Source organism: Antrostomus carolinensis, unplaced genomic scaffold, assembly GCF_000700745.2.
Source record: "Antrostomus carolinensis isolate BGI_N321 unplaced genomic scaffold, ASM70074v2 scaffold20180, whole genome shotgun sequence".
Classification (NCBI taxonomy): domain Eukaryota; kingdom Metazoa; phylum Chordata; class Aves; order Caprimulgiformes; family Caprimulgidae; genus Antrostomus; species Antrostomus carolinensis.
In genome coordinates, this window is record NW_010290778.1 from 24,331 (window position 1) to 49,051 (window position 24,721).

A 24,721-nucleotide genomic window follows, 5' to 3' on the forward strand; every position below is an offset into this window, starting at 1 on the left:
GATGCAGCAGATGATGTGGTGGAAGTCTACCAGCGCAAGTGAGTACTTCTGTCTTTTCCTTCCAGAGCCCTGTGTTGTGTAAACGAACTGATGGATGAAGATGAGAAGGACAGGGCAAAGAGGTATGAAGGCATGTGGAGAGCACTGAGGGTGGAAGCTCTCACAGGGAAGAATTGTAAATGCTGTGTTCAGTGCTTGAAAAAGTACTTGGGACCACTGATGTCAGAGGCAAAACCCCTCTGTGTAAAGGCTGTGTAAAGCAGACCACAAACAGCATAATTAAGTCACCATTTTCAAGCTTCTCATAGTGTGTTTGGCCACCCTTACGATGGGTTAATTGGCTGGGTGGTCCTTAAATTATGTTGTCGTGCCCTCAGAATCTTGTGTTATCCCGTGGCTATTTATTATCTTGATGCAGGACTCCTGACCTGTGATTTTATTGACATGCAGTGCTGCCCACCCGGGGTAGAGTTCCCTGTGAAACTTAGAGAGCAGTCCTGCTTTAGCACAGGTATGAGTTAGTCTCCCTTCAGAGAAGCATTTGGCTCAGTTCTAATTAGTCATCATACACAAGTGCCAAAACAGAGATGGCTGTGAACCTAAATGCTGGATCTGAGAACCTTGAAATGCCAAAACCTGAATATACATGGCAATGCATATTCATTTTTTCTGTATACCACACTCGATCTAGATCACAGGAAGCGTGTATCATCATGAATACACTTGTAAAGAAAATTAATTACTACTGGAAGAGGTTGTATGAAAATAGAGTTATCTCAGATATAAGCATTGGAAAGAACATTTTGGAAGAAACTGATTGGATTTGCTTTCTCCTTTATTGTTTTTAATGGAGGGGAAAACCCTAATAAAACATTCTTAAATTGCATTAATGAAAACTGGAAACTAGTCTGTGGTTTCTTCAGCCAGACTTTAACTTTCCCAGTTTCATATATCATGGCAGCAGATTTTCAAAACCAGATACAAGAGCATGTGCTTGATTTTATTCTGCAGTTGAGTTGTCTCTGCACAGTATTGTCTCTCTATAAGCTACTTTTGCAAGTACAAGTCACAGAATAAGGAATCCTTCACATTTTGACCTTTATATATGTATGTACTAACTGCAAACAAAAGCTCATATAAATGAGGTCAGCAAAACGTGAGCATGTAGATGCCAGGACCTCTCTTACTGGAGAAATTTCACCCATAACACCTTCACCTCGTTATCACTGCTTTTGAAACAATGGGAGCTGATGCTGAAATGAACAAAAAGATATGGTCTTGCCCAAATGAGTGTAAATCATATTTGTTACCTCCAGGTTTTCCTTGCTGATGGTGAGCTCAGCCCTGCTGCAAGGCTCTAAGCACCATCAAGGCACTTACACCCAAGCCTAATTTTAAACACATGAGCAGTCCCATCAGAGTTTAGATTCTTGTATTTAAAGTGTTTTACTGAGACAGGGCCCTTTATCTCTCCCTGGGCCGAGCTGTAGGTCCTTCATTTTATTTAGTGGCATTTATGTTTCTGTCTCCCAGGGCATCACGCAACAAATCCGAAAAGAAGAGGAGGGACCAGTTCAATGTCCTCATTAAAGAGCTTTGCACAATGCTGCAGGGCCACGGCCACCCTCTCAAGATGGACAAGTCCACAATACTGCAGAGGACTATCGACTTCTTACAGAAACAGAAAGGTACTGGAGGACACTGGCGGCAGTGGGTGCTGGCTCTGCATCTGCCCAGCAGCCAGTTTCCACTCGGAAGATGAAAACTAGTTTTCCCAAGCATCTAAGAACTCCAGAGAGGACAGGAACCTAAGCGAGGGACAGAATAAGGCCCAGCAGTTGGCCTCAGAAGGCAGGCTAGGTTTGAATACAGAGATGACCAGCTAAACATAGATATACTTGAAAAGATGTTGTGCTGTATGCTTTTTGATGTCGTGACATTGCTCCATTTCCCTCAGTGGCCTCCACATCCCTGGGCACACTTTGTACGCTCTCAAACAGAGGATGAGGAAGGAAGAGCTGAGGAACAGCATGCACTACAAAAGCCAGGGGAAAGGGGCTTCTCTGCCCTGTTCCCAGGTCTCTTGGGGTAGGAGATGGCTGGGTGCAGCCTGTCCTGCTGCCTAGGCACTCCTATTAGCCTTCCTGAAATGACTCAAGAGTCACGGACACCCTCTGCTCACGGTGATGCTCAGCTACTCTGAAATTAGCCCATTGACTTTAGTTTTTGAAGGATTTCTTCAGACCACTCAAAATGTCTCCTCTTCCTTTTCTTGATTTCTAATGCATTTGTATCATGATGGCATCGAAAATAACTGTTACATACAAGAAGGCTTTGTGTGGAGAATGATCTGAGAATGATTCCTCTGAAAGCCTCTTAAAAGAAATGTAGTGTTACTTGAAAATGAAAAAAAAAAAAAGTCCAACTAGCATGAGTCATGTTGCTTTTTTGATGTTTTCTCTTTAAGAAATCACAGCACAGACAGAAGCCTGTGAGATTAGACAAGACTGGAAGCCTTCATTTCTTAGCAACGAGGAGTTCACCCAGTTGATGTTAGAGGTAAGAAGAAATTAAAGCTACACAGATTAGTGAGAAGTAATCAGTTTAGTGGAGTAGTTCAGAGTTATATAGTTCCTTTTCACCTGTAGGTCCCAATGTTAATATTAATGATTTCTACTCTGCTGGCACTTATAATACAAGCTTGACAGAAACCAGTGTTGTGCTAAATGCTTTGCAGACAGAGAATTAAAAAATATGATTGCTTCCTCCTAAAGATAAACAGCTTTTCATTTAGGGATAAAGACCAATTTGGCCCAGATTTGGCCTGGTGAGAGAGGAAAAATAGAATTGCCCTTGTGAGAAGAGCCGCTAGAGCTAGCAGTTTTAGCAAAAACTTGAAAGGACCTGAAAAAAGCAGAGCAGCTCTCTTCCTCCCACATTCCATTATCCAGGCAGCATTTCCTTTGCTGCCTTTGCTGCTGCTGGCTGTGCAGTGCTGCGCTGGTGATGTGAACGCTGGATCTTTTGCTCGCATTGCCTTTAAGTGGATTCGGGAGAACAGCTCTGATACTCTCACCTCTGAAATGCTTAGCTGATCTGGAAAGACCCCATGAGCCTACATTTTTCCTTTGTTAAGGATGCAGCTTTGGGTTTGTGCTGCATGCTCCTCTGGCGAGGACATTGCCTACCCTGCGTGGGCAGCTGTTACGCTTTGCCCCACCAAAATAAGGGTGTATGCTGGGCTGAGCTGGGAGGTGCTGCAGTGTCTTAGTTATTCCTTTTCATCAGGATGTCATGACTCACCTCCCTGGAAAAGTCTGCTCATTCTTTCTGGGAATTTCTCTCACTAAACAAGCTAGTTTATTCCAGCTGAATCAAAACAAATTCCCCCCTTAGAAGTACAGGGGAGAGAGAGCCCTTTAATAACTGTTGGTTTGCTGGACTATGTTAGACCATTGGCCAGTTTACTTAAAATCAGTGTTTTTTTCCAGAGAAGGCTTATTTTCAGCAAAGGCAGAGTATGACAGTGAGGTGGGGAAGATGGTGAATGCTGCATCCTTGGCTCCCTGTAGCTAAGCTGCAGAACAGCCTAGGAGTGTCTTTAGAAGAGTTGGCTTTGTGCACAGTGCTGACCGGAGATTAAACCTCCCAGATCCTGGTAAGTGTTAGGGAAGAACAGAGACAGACACTGGGTCAACGGTACAAGAAGACATTGTGAAGAACAGGGAGAACACCCAAAGAGGAAAACACATTCAGTGACTTAAAAGGGACAGAGAACTTCGACTCTGGAACAGAAATCATTGTGAATAAAAAAGGGGGAACAAAACAGACTTCAGTTGTGTCACTAGCCCATCAAATAAGTGCTTTAAGCAAAATAAATACGGCTTTAGATCTTGTCCATATTGTTTGTTAATTGCTAAAAATACAGCATTGTATAATTTTTCTCTCTCCGCTTATCCATCCATCCATCTATCCATCCACAATGCTGGGTTTGCCGTGATGATATCTAACATCTCCTTACGCACCGAATTGGTTGACTATTGTGTAATTCAGAACACGTAACGAAGTCACTAGGATTGTGTGGGTGTAGCAATTCTAACCACCACTGTCTTGCTTCATGTTAAATAAATACTGGTTGAAAAATACAAGTCAATTTAATATTAATGAGCAGATAAGAATATAAGAATGTTGAATTAGACAGCATGTGTAATTTTTATTTTGCTGCATTGAACTATCATTTCCATAATTGATTTATGCTACTTTTAGGCTGTTAGAAGCATCACCAAAGAATAAATTAGCCTATTATACTTTAAATTGTTCCTTTACATAATTCTTTTTATTTTTTTCTTTTTTGCCTGCCTTTTTTCATTAGGCACTAGATGGCTTTCTCATCGCCCTTACCACTGATGGGATTATTATTTATGTATCTGATAGTGTATCGTCTCTGCTTGGACACTTACCGGTAAGTTCTGACAGCTCAATATATTGAAGAATCATCCCCCTGCCTTAACACAGCTCCATCACTGCAGGGCTGGGGATTGGTTTTGTCCAACTCAAGAGGCAGCTGATTGTGGGTGGGGGATAAACCACAAACTCTTAGGGAGTTTATCAAGCTCTCGGGAATAACAGATTCTCTGTCAGGGTCTGGGAGTTAGCTAAAAAAAAAAAGAAACCAATGCAAAATCACTGTACTCATAGCTCACCACTCGGCTGCACGTCTGAAGGATGATCTAGGTGGATTTTATCCCACCAGGTATATGGAAAATCTCATGCTTGTGAGATCTGTACATGCTGAAGCTCTTCTCAGATAATTTAAAGATTATTTCAGCATTGAATCTATGTTCTTCTTGGGTTTTTCTACTTTGAGCTCAAAGTCTTTAGTAACAAGTATGTGGCTTCAGTTTTCTGTGAGAATTTCTAGAAATCAGTTAGCTGTTGGGTGCAGAAATTTCTGTCGGCCGCTCAAAAATGTTTTTTTTTATTTTTATCTGGTGCCCAGCATGAGGTACCAGTGATGCTACAAGAGTGCAAATCTGAGCACACGGTTAACCTGGCTGAATGTCCTGGTGTGTAAAGAAGCAAATACGTGCTGACATTTTGGTCGAACCGCTTTAGTCAGGATGTGTGGGTTTATCAGCACTGAAACACTTGCAGGTCAAGCTGATTTTGCCAAATGTTCAGCCTAGAAGACAAATGGAGGATGTGGGGAGGAGCTCTACTATTTCTGTCTCATGCTCCCAAGGAGAAAAGTTTCAAATTTTCATTTTGATGTGATATTTCTCATGGTGTCGTATACCAGGGTTTCTTCTCCAGCTTGCATCTGGCTGAACTGAAGGCCAACCTCTGGGATGCGTTCAACCTATTGCAAATAGAGAGGAACCCCAGGGTAAAATGACCTAAGGGTTATATTCTGCCCTAGATCCATCTGCAGATTGACTGGGCTTCCTTCTGAAGCATCTGTGCTAGACTGGCGGTGTCTGTGCTGCAGGATGAAAGGGCGTGTGGTTGTGTCAGGCTGTGCTGCTGAACATGACAAAGCATTCTTTTGTATCAGTCAGATTTGGTGGACCAAAATATATTAAACTTTCTGCCTGAGCGGGAACAGAGCGAGGTGTACAAGCTCCTTTCTCCACATGTGCTCATGACAGATCCTGTTGCAGCTGATTTTCTAAACGGTAAGTTCTGCTCTTGTCTGTTGGTCAGGGAAATTTGCCAAAGGCAAACAGCTCCCAGGGGAGGCTGCACAGGGCTCGCCAGCTATTTAATTCTCCTGCCTGCCACTTCTGTTTTGCCACGGTTAATATTCCTGCTTTTTAATGCAACACATCATCTAATGTTCCTACATGCTCCTAGTTCTCGGACTTTGATTTGGACAGTCTTTGTTTTACTGTCTGCTCTGCATCACAGGGCCATGATGTTCCCTCATTAGATACTTTTCACAGGGCAGGATGCTGGACTGAGCCTGTGAAAGGAGTGAGGGGTTTGGGGGAAGGAAAAGGGCAGGAGAAATCCCAAAGGGTTTTGGCAGAGTCTTTGTTCCTTAGGAAGCTTTTATGTCTCAGGGCACCTGAGAAATCCTACATGTACTTTAAGACTCAGCCTATCTGAACAGTCCCTCCAGATCTCTACTGCTGGCTGCAGTCCCACCCCCAAAATGTCCCTTTCTATGAGAAAACATCCCCAGCAGCAGAGCAGGCAGCAGCATCTTCCTAATGGCCACGTTTCACCAAGCCTGTGTTGGGAGTCCCTTTTCCCAGGGGGTTCATGGTGGCTGGACAGTGCTAACCTCTCCTCTCTGCTGCCCCAAAAGTGCCAGTGGGACCTGGGCAGCCCTCGTGCTGGTGCTCTGCACTGGGCTTGGTTTCCCTCCAGCTGAAGACAGCATGGTCTAATCCGTGGAGTTCAGACCTCGGGCAGAAAACTGAGTAAGAGCTTTGGCACGGTGTCCTCCACCGTTAATGGAAAGGCTTAGGGTGACTTCAGTGACTTTTGGATCTGGGTCCTACTGAGCAGTGCCAGAGCAGAGAACTGCAATGTCACTTAACAGCTTGAGATCGTGCGTGCACAAAGTCAGGGGAAAATACCGCTGACCGATACTGCCAGGGCTTCACGCCCAGCGTAGCGGGGTGGCTGTAAAGCCATGGGAGAAAGGGTGAGAGTACTTTTCCTTAAGCAGAACCAGTTGATCATTGCTCCTAGTAGTTATATATTTACTTATGTATATCTCAGGGTATGCTCAGATAGCACAGCAGCAGGGTTGGTATAAACACCTAGATAGATTTGATATATGGAGTGTGCTAAAGTGCAGACTTCTGGTAACATTGTGTATGTCTCCCTCTCTCTCATTTCAGCAGAAAAACAAATAGAGTTTTGCTGCCATTTAGCAAGAGGCAGCTTAGATCCAAATGAACCCCTGATGTATGAATATGTGAAATTTGTAGTGGATTTTAAATATTTTACTCATGGTAAGTTACTGCCCTAGCCTACTTTTACCTTTCTACTTCTCTCCTTTAAATTGTGTGTTGAGCTGTAGCCTCCTGAAGGCCTTGTTTCAGCTGAATATGCCCTGTAATTGGCAGGGATGGCATGAGCTGTGGATATGATGGAGATATTTTTCATATAAGAGTGACGCGGAGGCTGTTGGACAGAAGAGTGCACTCTTCTGCACACTGTGCTCAAAGAAGTGATACCAAACTGATCCTACTTCCATTTGACCTACTGCCAATTGCAAAGCAGCCTACTCATTCAAGTAACCAGTAAAATATGCTATTCTGTTTCACTGTGGCAATCAAATGCCATTTTTTAAAGATTAAGTAGTTTGAGAAACCTGTAAAATCTTGAATCTTGCGAATGTTGAGCTGGAGAAAAGCTGACAAGGAGACTGTAGCTGCGCACTGTGGGCTGCTCAGAGCTGTCTTATGGAGCTTCCCTGCAAGCCAGGTGGTTACAACTGTGTAACTTGGAGCCTAAAGGGTCATACTTTAAATAACATCAATGTCTATCTGTGGCATCACATTGCGGGTAGGAGGAGTTTGTTGCTTGGGTTTCATCAGTCATTGTACCTGTCGTAACATGAAAAGAAAGGCCTCTTTCCTCTTCTTCTTAAATAAATTGTCTGGTTGCGTCTAGTGCCTACACCCTCCTGTAATGGCTTTGAGTCAGCTATTGCACGAGCTTTCAGGTCAGCCACGGAGGAGCAGATTTGCCTCGTAGCAACTGTTCGTCTCGTCACACCGCAGTTCTTAAAGGTGAGAGCTCTGTGACGGCATCTTCCCTTTCGTCTGGGGATCAGGTGGTGCTCAGCAGCAGGGATGCTGCTGGTACCATGAGCTGTGTGCTTGGCTGTTGCGAGGGGAGCCGTGTTGCAGCAGCCCCTCAAAGGGTATATTCAGCAGCACAGATTGTTTGTGCAGAGGGTTGGGCAATGAGAGAGGACACTGCTGAGTTTGTGAGTGGGAGATGACATCAGTACGTATTTGGAATGATGAGATATAAAGCAGGAGTTACTTTTGAGAAGAGGCGGTGGTGTGATGGGGTGTCTCAGAGCAGTCAGCCCAGGAAGAACCAACCCAAGGTGACCAGCTAAACCACTTGAGGAGTTGCAGCCTTTAAAGAAATACATCCCACCTCTCCTTTGTATAAGGAGGCCACCTGCATCTTGAAACACTGTGAACACCATGTTTCATGGACTTTCTGCTGGTCTGTAAGTGCCCCGTGGCACGGTGCAGTGATGACAGGGATAACAACCATAGGTGCTTCTTGCTCAAGAAACCATTAGCCAGCTCAGTTTGAGGCTGGACCTGGTGCTGTCATCCATCTTCAGATACCAATATTTCCAACAGCTGGAGTATTTTGCCTACAGACTGCAAGATGAAGCCCTTGGACTATTTATCCTAACTCTGAAATTCAGCCCAGGGTAAATTATTCATCCACTTTTCATCAGCTGATGCATCTATAAAACAAGGCTTATACATTCCTTAGAGGAAAATAAGTCAAGTGCTTTAAAAGCACTATATTTCGCTAGGGTTTTTTATGCCAAGAAGATGCATCCTTGGTCTTGATAGAGAACTCCTTTTGTCATTTAATAGATTTAAATGTCTGAATGTGCCAACTGTTTTGCAGGAGCTCTGCAATGTTGAAGAGCCATGTGAAGAATTTACATCGAGGCATAGTTTGGAATGGAAGTTTTTATTCTTGGACCACAGGTAAGAGTTTTGGTTTTAGTCACTTAAGAATAAACAAACTGTAGTTTAAAAACAGGAAGACTTTGTGAAGCTATTGCCTGAGATCCCAAGTAGAATAGCTCTAATTAAATGCAACTGAGTAAGTAATAATACTCTGAACTTACTTATTAGGCATCCTTAAATGCTTTGCTCTTTTCCATATTTTAGGCAGGTAAGAAACCATATAAAATGGTGGGAAAATGTCTGGAAAAATGTCTCACTTCACTGAGGTATTAAGTTATTAAAACTGAGTAGTGTGGGTCCTGTTCCCTATACTGGTTTAACTCCTCTGTTTTCCTGCTACAGCTTCCAGGAATCCTTCTAAATGTTTTGCTGTGTCAATAAACTTTTGATTTTCACCTTGAGAAATGATGGAATTTATAAAAATATAAAAATAAAAGCAAAAGCAGTGGATTAGATGATTTAATTACAGATTTATTTTTGACAATGCCATACTGTAGGCTAGGATTCAGCTTGGTGAATTAAACAGTCTGGAACTGCTTTATTAAGCTGATTAATATAAGATTCATTTTCTTCAAAAGAAACTGGAGGTTTTTGTTCACTCTTTTACTTGTCTGTATTTGACACGTATGCGTAAGCACATTGCAAAACCCTGCCTTTTCCATTATCCCTCCCTTTGCCAGCTGTGCAAAGGTAGTCATTACTAGAAACAGAAGACGAGTAAATAAAGCTTAGGGAAAAAAAATATTTGGGAGGAAAAAAATGTAAATATCATCTGCCCATTTAGAGCAAGAGAGAGAGAGAGCAAATATAAATGAATAATAACTTGCATTTGTGTAGTAAACGTGTGCCTCACACATCATACCTTGAAGCATGAAGGAACTGACCCTGTGAGAGCCCTATGGTTAATGATGTGTGGTTTGGGACAGCCAGCTTATTATTCCTCTTGTCAAGATCTTGCTGGAGTGACTCTGTTAGACTTTAATTGGCTTGTCCAATAATGCACATTTTCAGAATCAGGTGGTTAATGTTAAGATTGGCAAAAGACCCCTAAGCACCTTATTTCACTGTCTGATGAAGTGAGCTGGTTTTCCAAAGGGCTGTGTCTCAGCAGCTCCTGTGAATAAGGCGAGCAGGAGCTGCTTCGAAACATATCAAAGAGTCTTTTGATGAAACTGGGTTATGACTCAGAGAGGAATCTCTCTGCACTGGGTGCTTGCAGCCATTCCAACCCACTGATATCTCCAGTGAGGAAACCATTGTTACTGGGAGTAAATTAAGCTGATGCAGATGCTGAGGCAGAATTTGTGACAGCCCCGGATGTGAGCAGTGAGCCCAGACCCAAGAAGGAGTAAGGAATCGTGTGGGTTGTCTCATTTAATCACCAATTCCAACCTCTCTCCAGTACAGTCTTCAGGTTGCTGTGAAATGTTGTTGGGTATTTTGCTGTTTCTTGCTTATTTGTGTCAACTCACACCACCTGACACTGAGGTGTGTGTCAGCAGGGGCAGAGGGTACCCAGCGTGAGTTGGAATCAGGACCTTTGCTATCATGACAGCATAAATTGGAGTAAAGATAGATAATGCAGAAAGCACTCCATAAATCCGGATAAACATTAGAAAACTAGGAAAAATCTGTATTCTGGATCTACCTGTAAATATGTGTAGAGAGAAAACCTGTTACCTTTGAAAATGATCTATTTCTCTTCTGCACTGTGGTCCTCTCCTTATTTTCCCTTCGTTTATTAAAGACTACACTCAAAAGGCTCCCTGAAGACTGTGCATTTCCACTTGCACAGTGAGTTGCAGGCCTCAAGGCTGGAACTTAAGCAAACAAGACACTTTTAAATTGTTCCCCAAGCAAGGCAGCTCCTTGTCAAATGGCAGTTGAGGAGCATTTTGTGGTTGCTTTCTCATTTAAAGAATTCTGATGAAAGTCAGGAAAGCATAATACTTTCCTGATCAGCTTAAATGTTTATCTGATGTGCATCTGAAAGACATTATTGTCTTGAATATAAGCATATCATTAAAGATAGGAGAGACATCGGCCTGTTCTGCCAAAGAGATGGCAAGGAAGGACACTTTAATAAATACATGTATTATCATCATTAGCAGAAATCTGGGTCACATGAGGAAAAGGAACACAGTGCTCTATGAAAAGTTATTTGTATAAATAAGGCTGTATTGTGGCAGAGACCACTGTGTGCGAAGCGCACTCTGTTTCAAGAGATTTGCCATCAGAGAGCGTGGAGGACTGGCTCTTCCAGCCAAGCCCCTGTGCTGGGACTCAGGAGCTCCTGCTCTGACCTTGGTCCTTCTGGGGCTGCTGCTGAGCCGATCTCTGCCTGTGCTTCCTTTTCCCCTCTTTCCCATTTGGTGCCAAACTGCTCATGGTTGTGGGGAAGAGAGAGGTTATAGACCTGTCTGGGTTTTCTTTAGTTGAATGAGCTATGGCCACCATGTCTTTCAAGAGTACAAACGCAGAGCTGGGTCGCTCAACCAGGACAGAACTTCCCATGTTAATATCCAGAACACTCAGGATTGATCCATCCAAACCCAAGTGTATTCACACTTCAATAATTTTTTGCTCATATTCTTGGCCACCGTATGACATTCACCTCCCTTGAGAGGGTCACTCAACACACCAAGAGAAAGCCAGCAGGAGGGGCACATTTGATAGGCAGTGACACATTCAGACCACCCTGGTTTTGAAACGTTAACCGTTTCGCTAACACACCACCGCCTCATCGCCAAGGAACACACTGAACTTGGCAGGGGAGCCTCATGCTATCACCACATCCAGCAGCCAGAACAAATAGGTGGAGCCAAATTAGCACAGGTCCTGCCTCACCAAGTGCCATCCTTGAATTGGTGCAAGCAGGAGTGTACTTGAGTGCTAGGGGACAGAAGGACGCATGCTGATATAGGGAGCAGAGGCAAAACCAATGGTTTTCTCCTCACATTTCAGTGTTATTTCATAATCATAAGCTAGCAGGCTGTGGTGAAGGCTGTGCATAAGCTCAGTGTTAGGACGCCTGCTTAAAAAAAAAATTATGCATTTTACTTAGAAAGTGGAAAATCTAGAACTGACAGCAGAATAGTCAGGTAAGTCATTGCAATGTGCCCATCAAAATACTTCCTTGATTCCTTCGCTACCTGCCATAGAAATAACAGTCCTTAAAATCAGCCCCATGCCTATTCATATCTTTACTACCAGCGTAGAAACATTTTTTGCTGCTTATAATTTCCCAAACTTTTCCATGGGAACAATTACTTTTTCTTTTACCCAGGCTGGTCCTGACACACATTGCAGCTTCCCACTTACTCTTTCTTCTACAGTTACTACCCAGGTGACATTTACATCTAACCTACCGGGTAATTTTACTCGAGCTCCAAGTCCTTATGCACACGAACAGCCATAGTGTTTCCCAAGCTGTGTGGCTCAAAGGTGTGCTTAATGAATTGAGTCACTTGCATACGTACATGCCTTTCTCTACACCCACATAATGAATAGGCTATGAGACAGTAAACACACACCTTTTCATTTTCTCAATTTTTACCTCTCCCTCACTGTTTGTTTAGTGGTTTTTGGGCTTTGGGGTTTTTTTTTTGCTTGTATATGAAAATACATGGTTGTGTATATGAACATCCACTCCTGATTTCCCTGCCAAGTGAGTGTACGAGATGGTTTTGGTCACTAGTATCTCAGCATATCTGCCAGGATGTTGAAGTGTCAGGTTTTGTGCTTACTCCCTGCCCTTTGCTTCCCTTCTAGGGCTCCACCTATTATAGGATATTTACCCTTTGAGGTTCTGGGAACGTCAGGGTATGATTACTACCACGCAGATGACCTGGAGCTTCTTGCTAGGTGCCATGAACACTGTAAGTTCCTCTCCCTCTGCAGCATGCCTGTCTTTGATCTCCTTTGTCGCTCGTGCAAAACTTTTTAGTGTCATCGCAGAAGGCGTCTTTATCTGGGGCACGAGCGAATCCTCTGTTCCCATGACAGACTGTCATAGCTGGCGCTTACCTGGGAGGCTGAATCCATGCAGAATTCACTCAGATCAGGAACTCTTTGTGCACGTTTCCCAAATTGACAGATAGCCTGTTTGAGCACAGGTTGTCCGAGAGTGAAATGAGATTAATAGATGGGAAGTCAGAACTTTACACCCTCTGCCCCCAGTTTGTGAGGGCAGCTCCAAACCCTGGAAGTTTTGTTGGTTGTCACAGTTCGTGGGATCTTGCAGTTCCCCTGGGTTCTGGAGTCAGTCAGGAGGCTCAGCTCACCAACGTGCCTTCTTGAAAACAACATGTGGATCATCTGCCTGTGCAATTAAATGTTGTGAACCTCACTTAACTGTCAGTAAAATGCTTCTGGAGATTCAGACTTTTTTTTCCTAAATACAAAACTCCCAAATACAAATTCCCTGTGGGTGAAGATGGCTCATTTTTGATCAAGTAAAGCAGAAAAGTCTGGTTCAGGCTGATGTGTAAACATCAGAGAATGTCTGTGATGTTAATCTTCATGCAAGGCAAAATACTGTGACCTGCAAGAGCCCAGGAGGAGCCAGGTCAGAAGTAGCACTTAACTTGTGTACTGTGGCAGCACAGCCCATGTTCTGCTGAAGGCTGGAGCTGATCTGAGGAGGGGCAAAAGGTGGCAGCAGACCTGATCTACCATTGATCAGTGTGCTTTTCCTGCCGGATGAGCATGTGAGATGTTTTATCCCTGAGACTGTATTTTTCCATTTTGTTACATGCAGTTCAGACTGAGATATTGAGCCAGAATTAGGTCTGTCCTCCAGCTGGTTCGCATTGCCAAGCGCTGTAATGAAAAGTAACTGCACACTTTGTAAAATGCATCTAGGTAATCAGATATTTTGCCAAGAAATATTGTTTATAGGTTTCCTGTTGGGCACACTCTCTATCTGTGTGTCTCTCTGCTATCTCCATTTGAAAGGAGAGTGTTTTGTCAGAAAGAAGGAAGGACACTCCAGAGAGTGGAGAGAGTGGGATGCTGTAGTTGCTCTGAGACGCAGAGTGATGCAGGGACACCAAGAAACTCCACAGCCCCTCAGCACACTGGAACTAGACAACCTGATTTCATCTTGGGGTTGCAAACCACGCCCGTCTCTACCACATACCCTCTACCACTTACATGTCTAAGATGCTAAAGGGTCTAGCAGAGAATGGAGGAGATGACTTCTTTGAATGTCAAGTCTCCCCGCTCCACTTTCGTGCCAAGGCAAAGTGCTGGTACAAAACTGGCGTCGGGGAAACAGGTCACCTGGCCAAGCGCCCACAGGACACTGTGAAAGGGGCTAGATGCAAGTTGTGTCAAGTGCAGCAAGCGTGTAGATGGGAATAATAAAGGAATATTTTAATTGCTCTCAAGTACAGTACTTTTTAGTGCTGTTTGCTTAAAAGACCATTCAGATGGAAGTGAGCTACTTAACCAGACGATGTCCACTTGGTAATGTGTGCGTGCAGTTTGACATAGACACTGACTATATTGAGAGTGGGGTCAGATCATTCAGCAGAGAAACTATTTAGTGATTTATGTTCTACATCTCTACTAGCCACAGGTGCCCTCTTACATATTAAAAGATTATTTGCACAACACACCTGAAGGAAAGGATCTTTTAATCTTACTGCGCAAGGGGACAAAGTAAGGTGCTGGCAAAGTGACTTACTGAAGTTGCTTCAGGAAATCTCTGCCAGAACTAGGAGCTGAGTGATCCCCAGCATGGTTTGTTAGCCAGAAGACCTTCTAAGTACTTCATCTAAAGCCCATCACTATTAATGGGATTGCTAAAGAAGTTAGTCCTGATATTTAACAAAGTGAATGTGCGCAGGTGAGTAAGAATACTTGGGTTAGTGTGGCTTGGTAAGTTCCTGTTTGTCAGGTTGACCGCTCTGGGCAGGCATCTTGCCTACTGTGAAGTGAAATGGATTTGCTTAAAGCACGTTTCTATTTTACTTTGCATTAATGATGGGTATTTTAGGTGAGCATGTTTCATTGTGTACTCCAAGCAGACCGGGAACAATTAATGTGTTTATTTAATGTAGTTCCCCTCATTATGTTCCAGTTGTATTACACCACTTGAGATTTTTCTGGACATACTCTGATAATACACACCAGGTCTGGTGTATTTAGGTCATGGCTCATAAGAAAACTCTCAGTAAAACTGCTAAAACTCCACTGTCTTATTATTTTGTGCCATTATTAGGGTCCTGACTTCAAGGCCCCAGTCTTTGAAATGCATTCTCATGTACTTATGAAAGGACGATGCTTTGTTTAATTAATGTTCTTTATGCTTTTTTCAGAGGAGCCTAGGAATAAGTTAGAAGAATATAGCTAGTTATATAGTTATGCCAATTATTAGTTGTAGGAACAATCTCAAAATAGCAAAGTGCACTCTTGAAAAATCAGAAAAGAACCCAAATAAAAGCTCAGTACATGGTTATGTATCATCTGTCGTGTTTATAAAGCCACGAGAGCCGTTTTAGTGCAGTAGGAGACTGCGAGAGGGGAATGGGACCAAGTGGTTTTTCTAATCACCTTTGCACTGTGAAATTTCTCTTTGCTGTAAATTGGTTTCTTTTTTTGTTTAACAGTGATGCAGTTTGGAAAAGGAAAGTCCTGTTACTATCGGTTCCTGACCAAAGGCCAGCAGTGGATATGGCTGCAAACACACTACTACATCACCTACCACCAGTGGAATTCCAAACCCGAGTTCATCGTTTGCACTCACCTGGTAGTTAGGTAGGAGCAAGCACTAAAAACTTCACAGTGCACAATCCCACGTGCTCAACCATTATTTTTTTCTAATCATGTTTTGTGTTAGCTAAATATTTGCTGTGCATATTGACACACCAAGATGGTATGTAATTCTGTAAAACTACTGTGACAGGGAACACAGGGAAAAGCATAATGTCTTTTCATTACTTTTTTTTTTTTTTTTTTTTTTTGCAATTGGGCCAAAAGCCTGGAAGTCACCGTGTCCCAAGTCTATCAGTGTGTTACATTCCCCTGTTATCCCTAGCAATGACTTGGCCATAGGAGGAATTAAAGCTGCTAAGAATCAGCTGGATTTATGGGCATGAATGGGATCATACATCTCCTATAAAACCTTTTGATCAGAGCTTTAAATATTTATGACTTGAAGTGAGCTGCTGTCCTGCTGACCTTATTCCTCAACTGAAATCCAGCCCAGGATCCCCCTCTAGTGGGAAGCTGCTTGTGTTCAGTTGCAGACTCGTACAGGATGCTCCCTGATATGCACCTTCTGGAGGAGAATCTGCTTGATTGCCACTGTCATCTCCAAAAAGATAGTATTAGGACTGAGAATATATTTACTGAAGGGCGTGAAAAATCGTGACATACTGGTTTGCTCTACTGACTCCAGTAAACATACGGCTCACTGCGTCCTTCTTTACTGGCAGGAATAAATTTGTGAAATTTTTTCTGGTCCCCCTTTTTTCTTGTCAAACATCTGGAAGAGCAAATACTAGTAAATGGGGATATTCTGAAGGCTGAGAACACCTTACACCACTAAACGGGTGTAAGTGATCAGAGCTGTGTGTGCTGATATAAACTACATGTCAAGTGTTATTGTGAGCAAATGTTAGAGAGATTGCTTCTGAGTTGTGTTGCTCCTGCCATCCTTCAGGGAATTTGGCTTCACTTTAAGCTCTGACTTCATTGCGCATTAATTTTTTTCTTCTTTCTACTCCCAGTGCTTCTTAAACCTGGTGATATAGTCCTGAATAGATTTTTAAATTCAATTCTGTCTTATATAGTTAAGGTTTAGAATATATTACTGAAACATGCAGATTAAAACATGATTTCAGGAAAATTCATTGCCTGCAATGATATAAGTGAGTTCAGTTCAGCAACTTCTCAACATGAAAATTCCACAGTGCTCTGTGTGGTAGGATCTTCACCATACAGTAAACAATATTCAGACTGAAAAACTGGGTTTAAATATATTTTTTTTTTTTAGCTATGCAGAAGTTCGAGCTGAAAGAAGGCGAGATCTTGGCCTTGAAGAGTCATCAATTGAACTGGCATCCTCTTCTCTAAAGGTACCATGTCCCTTCACTGTTGAATAAGTAGGTGTTGAAACCAAACTGAGTAATCGCTTACCAATCTTAGGAAAATACCTGTTCTTTCTTCTCCTTCTCCTTTACTCCAATCTCCTCCAAGCCTGCAGTTGAGTTATGACTCAGGCAGATGCTGGGCAGTTCTCCACTGTGTGGCTCTAAACTGCCTGTCTTGGTTCAGGGATGTAACTGCAAATTCAGCAGTCGCGTTGCTGCTGTTCTGCTATTCATTACCTTTCTGAGACGATTAACAATACGTTAAACCACCTCAGTTCAGAAGCAGAGAAGCAGAGCTGGAGGCGAGGTTGCTTACCATTAGCAACATGCAGAGGATCTGAGAGCAAGGCAGCACCCCAGGGTACCTGTTCTGTTAATGCCAGCTCGTCCCTGACACTCAGATGAAGATTGGAAGTGAAGGGAAAACACTTATTCTAGTTTTCAGCTCTGTTTACACCGTTGGGCAGGATCACATCAAGTATAGGATTGTGACCAGAGCAATAACTTCCATGGCTTCAATCAGTCTTGCATCCCAACACGCTTGCCCAATTAACAAGGTCATTTTAATTATTTTTAAGTTTTTCCTCTCAGTAGTTTACAAATAAGACCAGTAATCACAGTAATTTCAAGTGGATTGTTGTGTAATTATCATTCCATTAGCCTCATTGATCTTCAGACGTTATTTTATAGAAGCTGTTTATGGGATGTATAGGGGAAGCTGTCCCAGAGCCCTTGTGCACTTGAGCGAGGGCTGTCTTGCAAACAGCTTCTCTGTCACCACAGCACAGTTCTGTGTCTTTTTCCCCTTTCCACATGATCATAGTATCACAGAATGGTTTTAGTTGGAAGGGACCTTTAAAGGCCATCTAGTCCAACCCCCTGCAGTGAGCAGGGACATCTTCCACTAGATCAGGTTGCTCAGAGCCTTGTCCAACCTGACCTTGAATGTTTCCAGGGATGGGGCTTTTATGATAGCTGAGATATTTTTCTGCAGAACTTAAGCTGCATCTGTTGATGTCGGGCAGATGGAGGAGAGACAGAGTGGTCACTCCCATTGCTTGATCTTCTGGAGGGGAGTGGGAAGCTGGGGAGCTCCCTGGGAGGTGTGGGGAAGGTGGTGGCATGGCCATGTGGTCACCCACATCCTGCAGGTGAAACAGTCTCCTACTGCCCAACAGTTATGGGCTGTTTGCCATAAACCATCTGGCAGGTGGCCTCTGTCATTTTGATGTGACAGCTCCAAACTCATTAATGTGAGTTTGGCACGCCAGAGTCGAGGTTTGATGGTGTGGTGCTGCAGTTCTGGCCCTCTATGCGCCCAGCCTGTTATTTTTCTCTGCAAACAAGCGATCAGGGAGGTGGAGGTCCCCTCCAGCGCTGTCCTCTCCTGCTGATGATCTCACCGCTTGTGCTTCATTCCTCACAGAGCCATAGCAGCTACCTGGACATTGGACCATGCAGCAGCAGCCAGGATGCCAGCCGGGAGGGACTATCACTGTCATCCCACAGCTCCCGGCGCTCCTCGCACACCGCTCTCTCCGACTCCGCATGTAGGTGCCAGTGCAGGGGCGAGGAGTGGGCTGGAGGGCAGAGCAACCTCCAAAATACTGGGGCTTGTCTGGGAGGGACCAAGCCAGGGCAGGGGATGCTCAGCACCAGGACTGATGTACTGTGCCCTAACAAGCTGTGGTAGGGCAGCTGGGCCACGGCCACGTGCTACCTCCTCCCTCTTCACCCACTGCCAGTGTGAGAGCAGCTTTCACCCAGTTTACCACCAGCTGAGTGTTATGGTTGTTTCCTGGGGCTCAGGGAACAGGAGGTGACTTGCTAAGCTGAAGCAATTTCATTGAGCCCCAAACCTCACTGACAAAACTTTTATTATGGAGTGGTTCAGTCCCTGAGGATAAATCTGTGCAGAAGGCTGCCTGCCTTGCCCACAGCTTCATGCTTATTCCCATGAGTGCCCCTGGCCCTGGGAGCACAGCGAGGTGGCCTCAGTGCCTGTCTGTGCAGGGCCGTGGGTAGGAGCTGACTCAGGGGGTTTTTCTTGAAATACTTGCTGGGGGAGAGTGGGAAGGCTCATCTGGAGACACCCATGGAGGGAAGGCTGAAACAGGGCCTTATCAGAAGGGAACCCCGCGAGTCAGGCAGGGAGCCAGAGTGACCACCGAGGGACAGCTTGGGGACCCACTTTGGCAGCGTTTGGGTGGCTGCTTATCTGCGTACACAGAGTTCATGCTTAGCCAGGGTACCTGGGCACAGGTCTGCCCTATCACAGCAAACCATCTCTTTTCCAGCCACGTCGTCCATGCGACACACGGACACCAGCACACCCACCCGGCCGTCGGTGCTGGGGGGACAGGCGGAGAAGGCAGCCCTGCGGCTGGCATCGGCTGGGAGCACTCAGGTCAGTGGTCTCTGCGAGCAAAAGCCTTTCTGATGCCATAAAGAAATGTGCTTGACAAACCTTGGTCTCGTCCTCAGAGAGGCTGGATCCCCACCTCTGAGTGTGCTGGGCTGGAGTGTGGGGTTTCCCAGGGTGGTGGGGAGCACTACTGGCCGGCAGAGCTGGAGGAGAGAGAGCTGCTGGAGGAGAGCTGCTGGAGGCTCCTCTCCTGCATCCTTTCGGGGTTCAGTTTGTTCCACCAGGCCAAATACCTCTCACACCACAAGCCTGCTTTCTTGGGGTTTGTTACATTACATGTTACGTTACGTGTGCAATGGCCTTTATCCAAAAATGGACACTGACACTGAGGATTTGCAATTAGCAAGGGACATGCAGGAGCTTAAATTCTCTCTTCAGCCTCATCCTCAGCTATCCGTGTGGAGCTGTCTAATTCCCTGCACTTGTTCATCACTGGTGTGAGCTGGTATGGCACCAACTCTGCACTGGAGGTACTATGGACCTCCAGTAAGGCAAAGGTTTCATTTCTAGGCCATAGCAACTCCTCAAGTCCCTGGTGAACACGTCCCTCAGCAGCCCGTGGCTCAGCCGGCAGTCCCCTCTCAGCACGCTGTGATGGTACGTGGTTTATTCTTGTTAAACACACTGGTATGGCCAGGCAGTGGGGCAGACTCAGTGGCTCCAATTCACTGCTCTCACCTCCTTGCTGGCTGGTGCCAGGGTGGGGACAAGATCTCAGTGGCCTTCCTGTTGCTGTTACTGAGATTTACCTGCAACCAAGTTATTGCAACCACTTATTTCAGCAAGGCGCCGGAGCAGCTAGGACTCTCGAGGAAATAGCTTAGAAGGTTGTGTCCTCCCATGTGTCAAAAACCATTGGGGGCTGCTGAAGGCTCATCTCTGAATTGCTGTCAACTAACTACAGGCTGACACAATGCTGAAGAGTTTTATTGCCCTGGGGGAGGAAGGGGATGTTATGGAAGGCTTGGGTTAGGCCAGAAAAAGAAAAATAAACAAGAAAAATGTAGGAGTCATAAACCATAACTATGAGGCCTGTCCCCACAGAGCTTTGAGGTCAGTGGAGTAAACATTCAGATGATAATACAGGGATTGAAGACAGCCAACATAGGTGTGAAGGATGGATCCCAGGCTGGGGTTACAGCCTCACTTGGGCCTGGCATTTGGCAAATACAATTAGCAGCTCAAGTGAAAGCCCAGCCTGGAGATGGGGCAAGGGTTTGCATGCAGTGTCTGCCACAAAACGTGAGTGGTCCAAAATCAGCAGTGTCACACTAAAGGGACAGGGGAGTCCTGTGCACAGAAATGTAACAGACCGAGATCTGGAGTGAGGCACTGAGTATGAGCCAGTTGTGCTGCTGCTCTTGGAAGTACAGCAGTATTTTGGTTAAATACGCAATTGCCATTTTTTGTCAGCATCGTATTTTCTATGGCAAAAGCTGAAAAGCAGTTGTTTTTCTGAAGCCAGCATCACTATGAATGTGAGTAGTAGGACTGGTCCTACCCCATGATCTTGTTCTCTGTTCTCTGCAGCCAGTGTACCATTTCCCCACCCAGCTGGGGATGATGCATCAGCTGAAAGAGCAGCTGGAGGAGAGGACTCGCATGCTGCAAGCTGACATCAAGACGCAGCAAGAAGAGCTCCACGTTATCAAAGAACAGCTCCAGCTAGTGCAGGACTCTAACCTGCAGGTACCCGCTGCCCCTGGGGCTTCCAAACCCACAAACCATTTGCTTTTCCTTTGAGCACATAGATTTCTAACACACTTGTTGGTGGCAAAAGCATTTAGAAATGAGCTCTGGATAAATTGGTAGTTTGGTCTCCCAAGAGATGAGTGGCATCAGTATCTGCTTAAGTACTGGATCAGTAATTTTCATGATTTAGAAAAAAACAATCCCAAGTTAATCTGAAGTCCTCCGTGCACAAAAAGCTCAGCGGTTTGGTGGCTGGTTAATGCTGCTGGATCCCCAGTGCCATTCCTGCAAAATGCAAGAGGTGTAATGAGCTGGAGTGGTTGCGGCTCTGAATAAATATCTGGGCACAAGATAACATTTGATTTTCTATCATTCATGATTCACTTTGCCCTGGATTTAAAGATGTTGCAGCTGCAGTGTTATATATGTTGATAGAGACAGCCTGGGAGCCAGAGATAGTATCTGCCAGGCAGGACAACCACCGTATGAGCCGCGACAACTCATGTATCTCTTTTGTTTAAAGATGCTGATGCAGCAGCCAATCCCTGTCGTCTTTAACAACGTGCAGCACCCGAGTCCCAGGAGGCCACTGCCACCGGGGACACCCAGGCAGACCACAGCCAAGAAGTCACAGCAGCCAGGCCTTATGGGGACGAAGCAGTACTGCAGCACCCACCTGCCATCACCACGCCAATTCCTCAGGGACCCCTGCAGCACGGCCGCCCAGGTCACTGGCTGCTTCTTTGTCTGCTTTGTCCCCTTTCCTGGCTTTTTAAATACTTGTCTGTTGTGTGTCCCCTCCCCATGGTCCTGCGCATCTCCTCTGCGCTGGCTTTACTCCACATCTGACATTACAAAACTTGTGTTGAGAGTCAGTTGCGAATGATGTCATTTAGCTGTAAAAATAAAAGCCAGGTAGCCTAAAAGCACTAAACCCTGGGGGCCACTGGAGCTGTCCTGGTGACCAGAGAGGAACCGAGGGTGAGGTTTGGGCTCTCGTTCACTTCTGTTTGTGGCTGTAACGTGCTCGTTCATAGCCAGAGTAGGCCTAATTTTAAAAGATTAATTTTCTTCTGCCTGAGAAATCTTGGAAGGCAGCTTTGAAAAACAAGTTTTTCATCACTAGAGCTAAATCCACTATATAGATTGTTACAACTCCTTGGGAAAGAACAGAGATGTCCAGAAGCAAAAAAAGACCAAAACTACTGCTTTAAAGGATGAGACGCTTTCCTTGGGATCTTCAGATCTGCACTCTTCCTCCACTCTGAAGCTAGTCTCTTCTCCCTCGAGCCTTGCATGCCCTCACCCTTGTACTCTGATTTCTGAAGAGACTGTCTGCTCCTACTGCAGGGGATCCCAGCACCTGCTGTGCAGGGGCAATAAATGCAAATGGGTTGGTGGTCCTGAACAGATATACTGTTCCTACTGCTGTGTTCAGGGAGAATATCCTGCTGTTTCTTCTCTTTTTCCCATCTGCATACTGGAAGCAGTTATTTTAGCCCTCTATTAAGGAGATTTAAAAACAGATATCTGTCTATGTCTTCATTTCAGGTACAGCAGCAGCACCTAATGAGAGGAAACCAAGCCCAGCAAACGTGTCTGCCAGGGCAGACGAGCATTTCAGTGCCCCTCTACAACAACCCCATGGTGTTTTCACAAACACATCCCGTTACAGTGGCTGCACAGATGCCGGCTGACAGCAGTGAAAGGCAACCACAGTCTGACTACAGCCAGGACAGGAGCCTCAGGTACGAACAGAGCCCTGCTGAGACCATCCTGATGGCAATGATAGGAAATAGCAATACCTGGGCAGCATGGAGGGCAGGCACGTCTGGGCTTAGGGGGGATGATGGTCTCTGGGTGCCACAGCAGGGATGTAGGGATGTTCCCTCCTGCAGAGATCTGGGTTTGTGGTGAGCCCGGTGTGTGTGCAAGCAAAGTGCTGTGCACACCATGCCATATCCTCAGGGGCCTGAAATCCTTTTCTCTTCATATTTCCATAAATTGTCCCTGTAGCTCAGTAACCTCTGGACATCTGCTGCTGTTAGAGGGAGTGAACAGGAAAAATGAGCAGGGACAGCCTTTCCCAAACCCATGTCTGCTTGCTCTGAAGCTCCAAAGTGTCATTTCTCCAGCCAGGACAAGTGCCATGGCAAAGCTATTTTTTCTTTTATACAGCGCTGAAGATGTTGTATAAAACATATGCAACTGCCCCAAACTATTCAACCCCCTTTCAGGGACATAACTACAGAGCCTGCCTCCAGGATCCAACCATTTCAAAATATTATGTAAGGAAATGAGATAAACCCTAGGGGTCTCACCATCTGTATAGAATATATTTCTTACATGAAAGGTTTAGCCAGTTTCAGCTCAACTCTGTGAGTGCATTAGACAAGGTGACAATAGCATCCCATTTCAGTAGCTTCTTTCAGCGTGATGCTTTGCATGATTTCAGGGAAGATTTTCAGGGATTTGTTTCTGGAGACTGACAGTCAGGAGTTTGGACCTCTCTCTTCCCTGACCGTCCTCTGTTTTTCCCCCACTGCAGGATGCTGTTGGATCAGTCTATCCAAGCCATGATGCCTGCTGCCAACGGCAGTGGCCAGTCCACCCAGAGCAGTGCCGGCAGGCAGCAAGGAAAGTGAGTCTCTGCTGGCCCTTGTTTTCATGCAGTGTTTTAGCAGGGCACTTTATGGCACTAAAAATTACTTTGAAAAACTTTTGTGTGATCACACAAACACATTCTCAGTCTTAAAAGAAATAAAAGCTCAGCTGGATAGGAGAAAAAGTAATGAGAAAATGTTTTAATTACAAAGAACTTTATGATAACTAAAGTGCTTTGAAAAAATATTTTTTAACTGTTTTCTGGCCTTGGCAAAGCTTAAAGTGCCTAATCAAGTCATGGAGGAGATGTACAGCCTTAAAAACCTTAATTATCTGCAGTTCCAGTCCATGCTTAATGGGGAGGGGGAAATCTGGGGCCCTCTGTATGGTTTGACAAACCCTGCTCCAGTCTGCTTCCTGCAGCACTTGGGCTCCCCAGGGCCTGCTCCAGTGGTGGGTCTGGGTTTGGGTTCTCACACTTTATTTTCTTCCTCATGGCAGATTCATTGCAGAGCAGCAGATCTTGCCTCCCCCAATACAGATGCAACCAATTACCTGTAGCACCATCCGACCTCCAGCCCCATCGCCCGTCTTCTCCCCATCACTGATGATCCCACACGCCAGCTTCACATCCCACCAGGCAAACACACCGGTTCATCTCCACCAGTGGCCACAGCAACAAGTTCAGCAGCACCGTCTCTACCTTCAGGTAATGGATCTGGAACAGGTTTGTGAAGATGGTTTTGGTTCACAAAAATGATCAAAGGGCTGGAACACCTCTCCTATGAGGAAATGCTGAGATAGTTGGGGTTGTTCAGCCTGGAGGAGAGAAGGCTTCAGGGAGAACTTCTTGTGGCCTTTCAGTACTTAAAGGGGGTCTGTAGGAAAGATGGGGACAGACGTTTTAGTGGGGCCTGTAGCGACAGGACAAGGGGTGATGGTTTCAAACTAAAAGAGGAGAGGTTAAGCCTAGATATAAGGAAGGCATTTTTTACAATGAGGGTGGTGAAACACTGGCACAGGTTGCCCAGGGAGGTGGTAGAAGCCCCATCCCTGGAAGGTCAGGTTGGACGGGGCTCTGAGCAACCTGATCTAGTGGAAGATGTCCCTGCTCACTGCAGGGGGGTTGGACTAGATGGGCTTTCAAGGTCCCTTCCAACCCAAACCATTCTATGATTCTGTGAAGATGGAAGTTACATGTCCTGCAGATTTCA

General features: G+C 45.1%; 1 protein-coding gene across 1 annotated transcript in view; it reads left to right on the forward strand.

The window, feature by feature from the left end:
- The first annotated feature begins 75 nt into the window (after window positions 1-75).
- Window positions 76-24,721, forward strand: part of LOC104529988 (neuronal PAS domain-containing protein 2) — a 25,103-nt gene continuing 457 nt past the window's right edge. Inside the window, exons 1-19 of the mRNA XM_029086622.1 lie at window positions 76-122; window positions 1,534-1,688; window positions 2,468-2,559; window positions 4,373-4,462; window positions 5,555-5,675; window positions 6,852-6,965; window positions 7,630-7,748; window positions 8,623-8,705; window positions 12,459-12,565; window positions 15,302-15,449; window positions 16,690-16,771; window positions 18,213-18,336; window positions 19,084-19,193; window positions 19,722-19,808; window positions 20,742-20,900; window positions 21,427-21,630; window positions 22,455-22,651; window positions 23,452-23,544; window positions 24,009-24,216. Coding sequence (XP_028942455.1) covers window positions 91-122; window positions 1,534-1,688; window positions 2,468-2,559; window positions 4,373-4,462; window positions 5,555-5,675; window positions 6,852-6,965; window positions 7,630-7,748; window positions 8,623-8,705; window positions 12,459-12,565; window positions 15,302-15,449; window positions 16,690-16,771; window positions 18,213-18,336; window positions 19,084-19,193; window positions 19,722-19,808; window positions 20,742-20,900; window positions 21,427-21,630; window positions 22,455-22,651; window positions 23,452-23,544; window positions 24,009-24,216 — 2,325 coding nt within the window. The 5' untranslated portion in view covers window positions 76-90. The remainder of the gene's footprint in view (window positions 123-1,533; window positions 1,689-2,467; window positions 2,560-4,372; window positions 4,463-5,554; window positions 5,676-6,851; window positions 6,966-7,629; window positions 7,749-8,622; window positions 8,706-12,458; window positions 12,566-15,301; window positions 15,450-16,689; window positions 16,772-18,212; window positions 18,337-19,083; window positions 19,194-19,721; window positions 19,809-20,741; window positions 20,901-21,426; window positions 21,631-22,454; window positions 22,652-23,451; window positions 23,545-24,008; window positions 24,217-24,721) is intronic.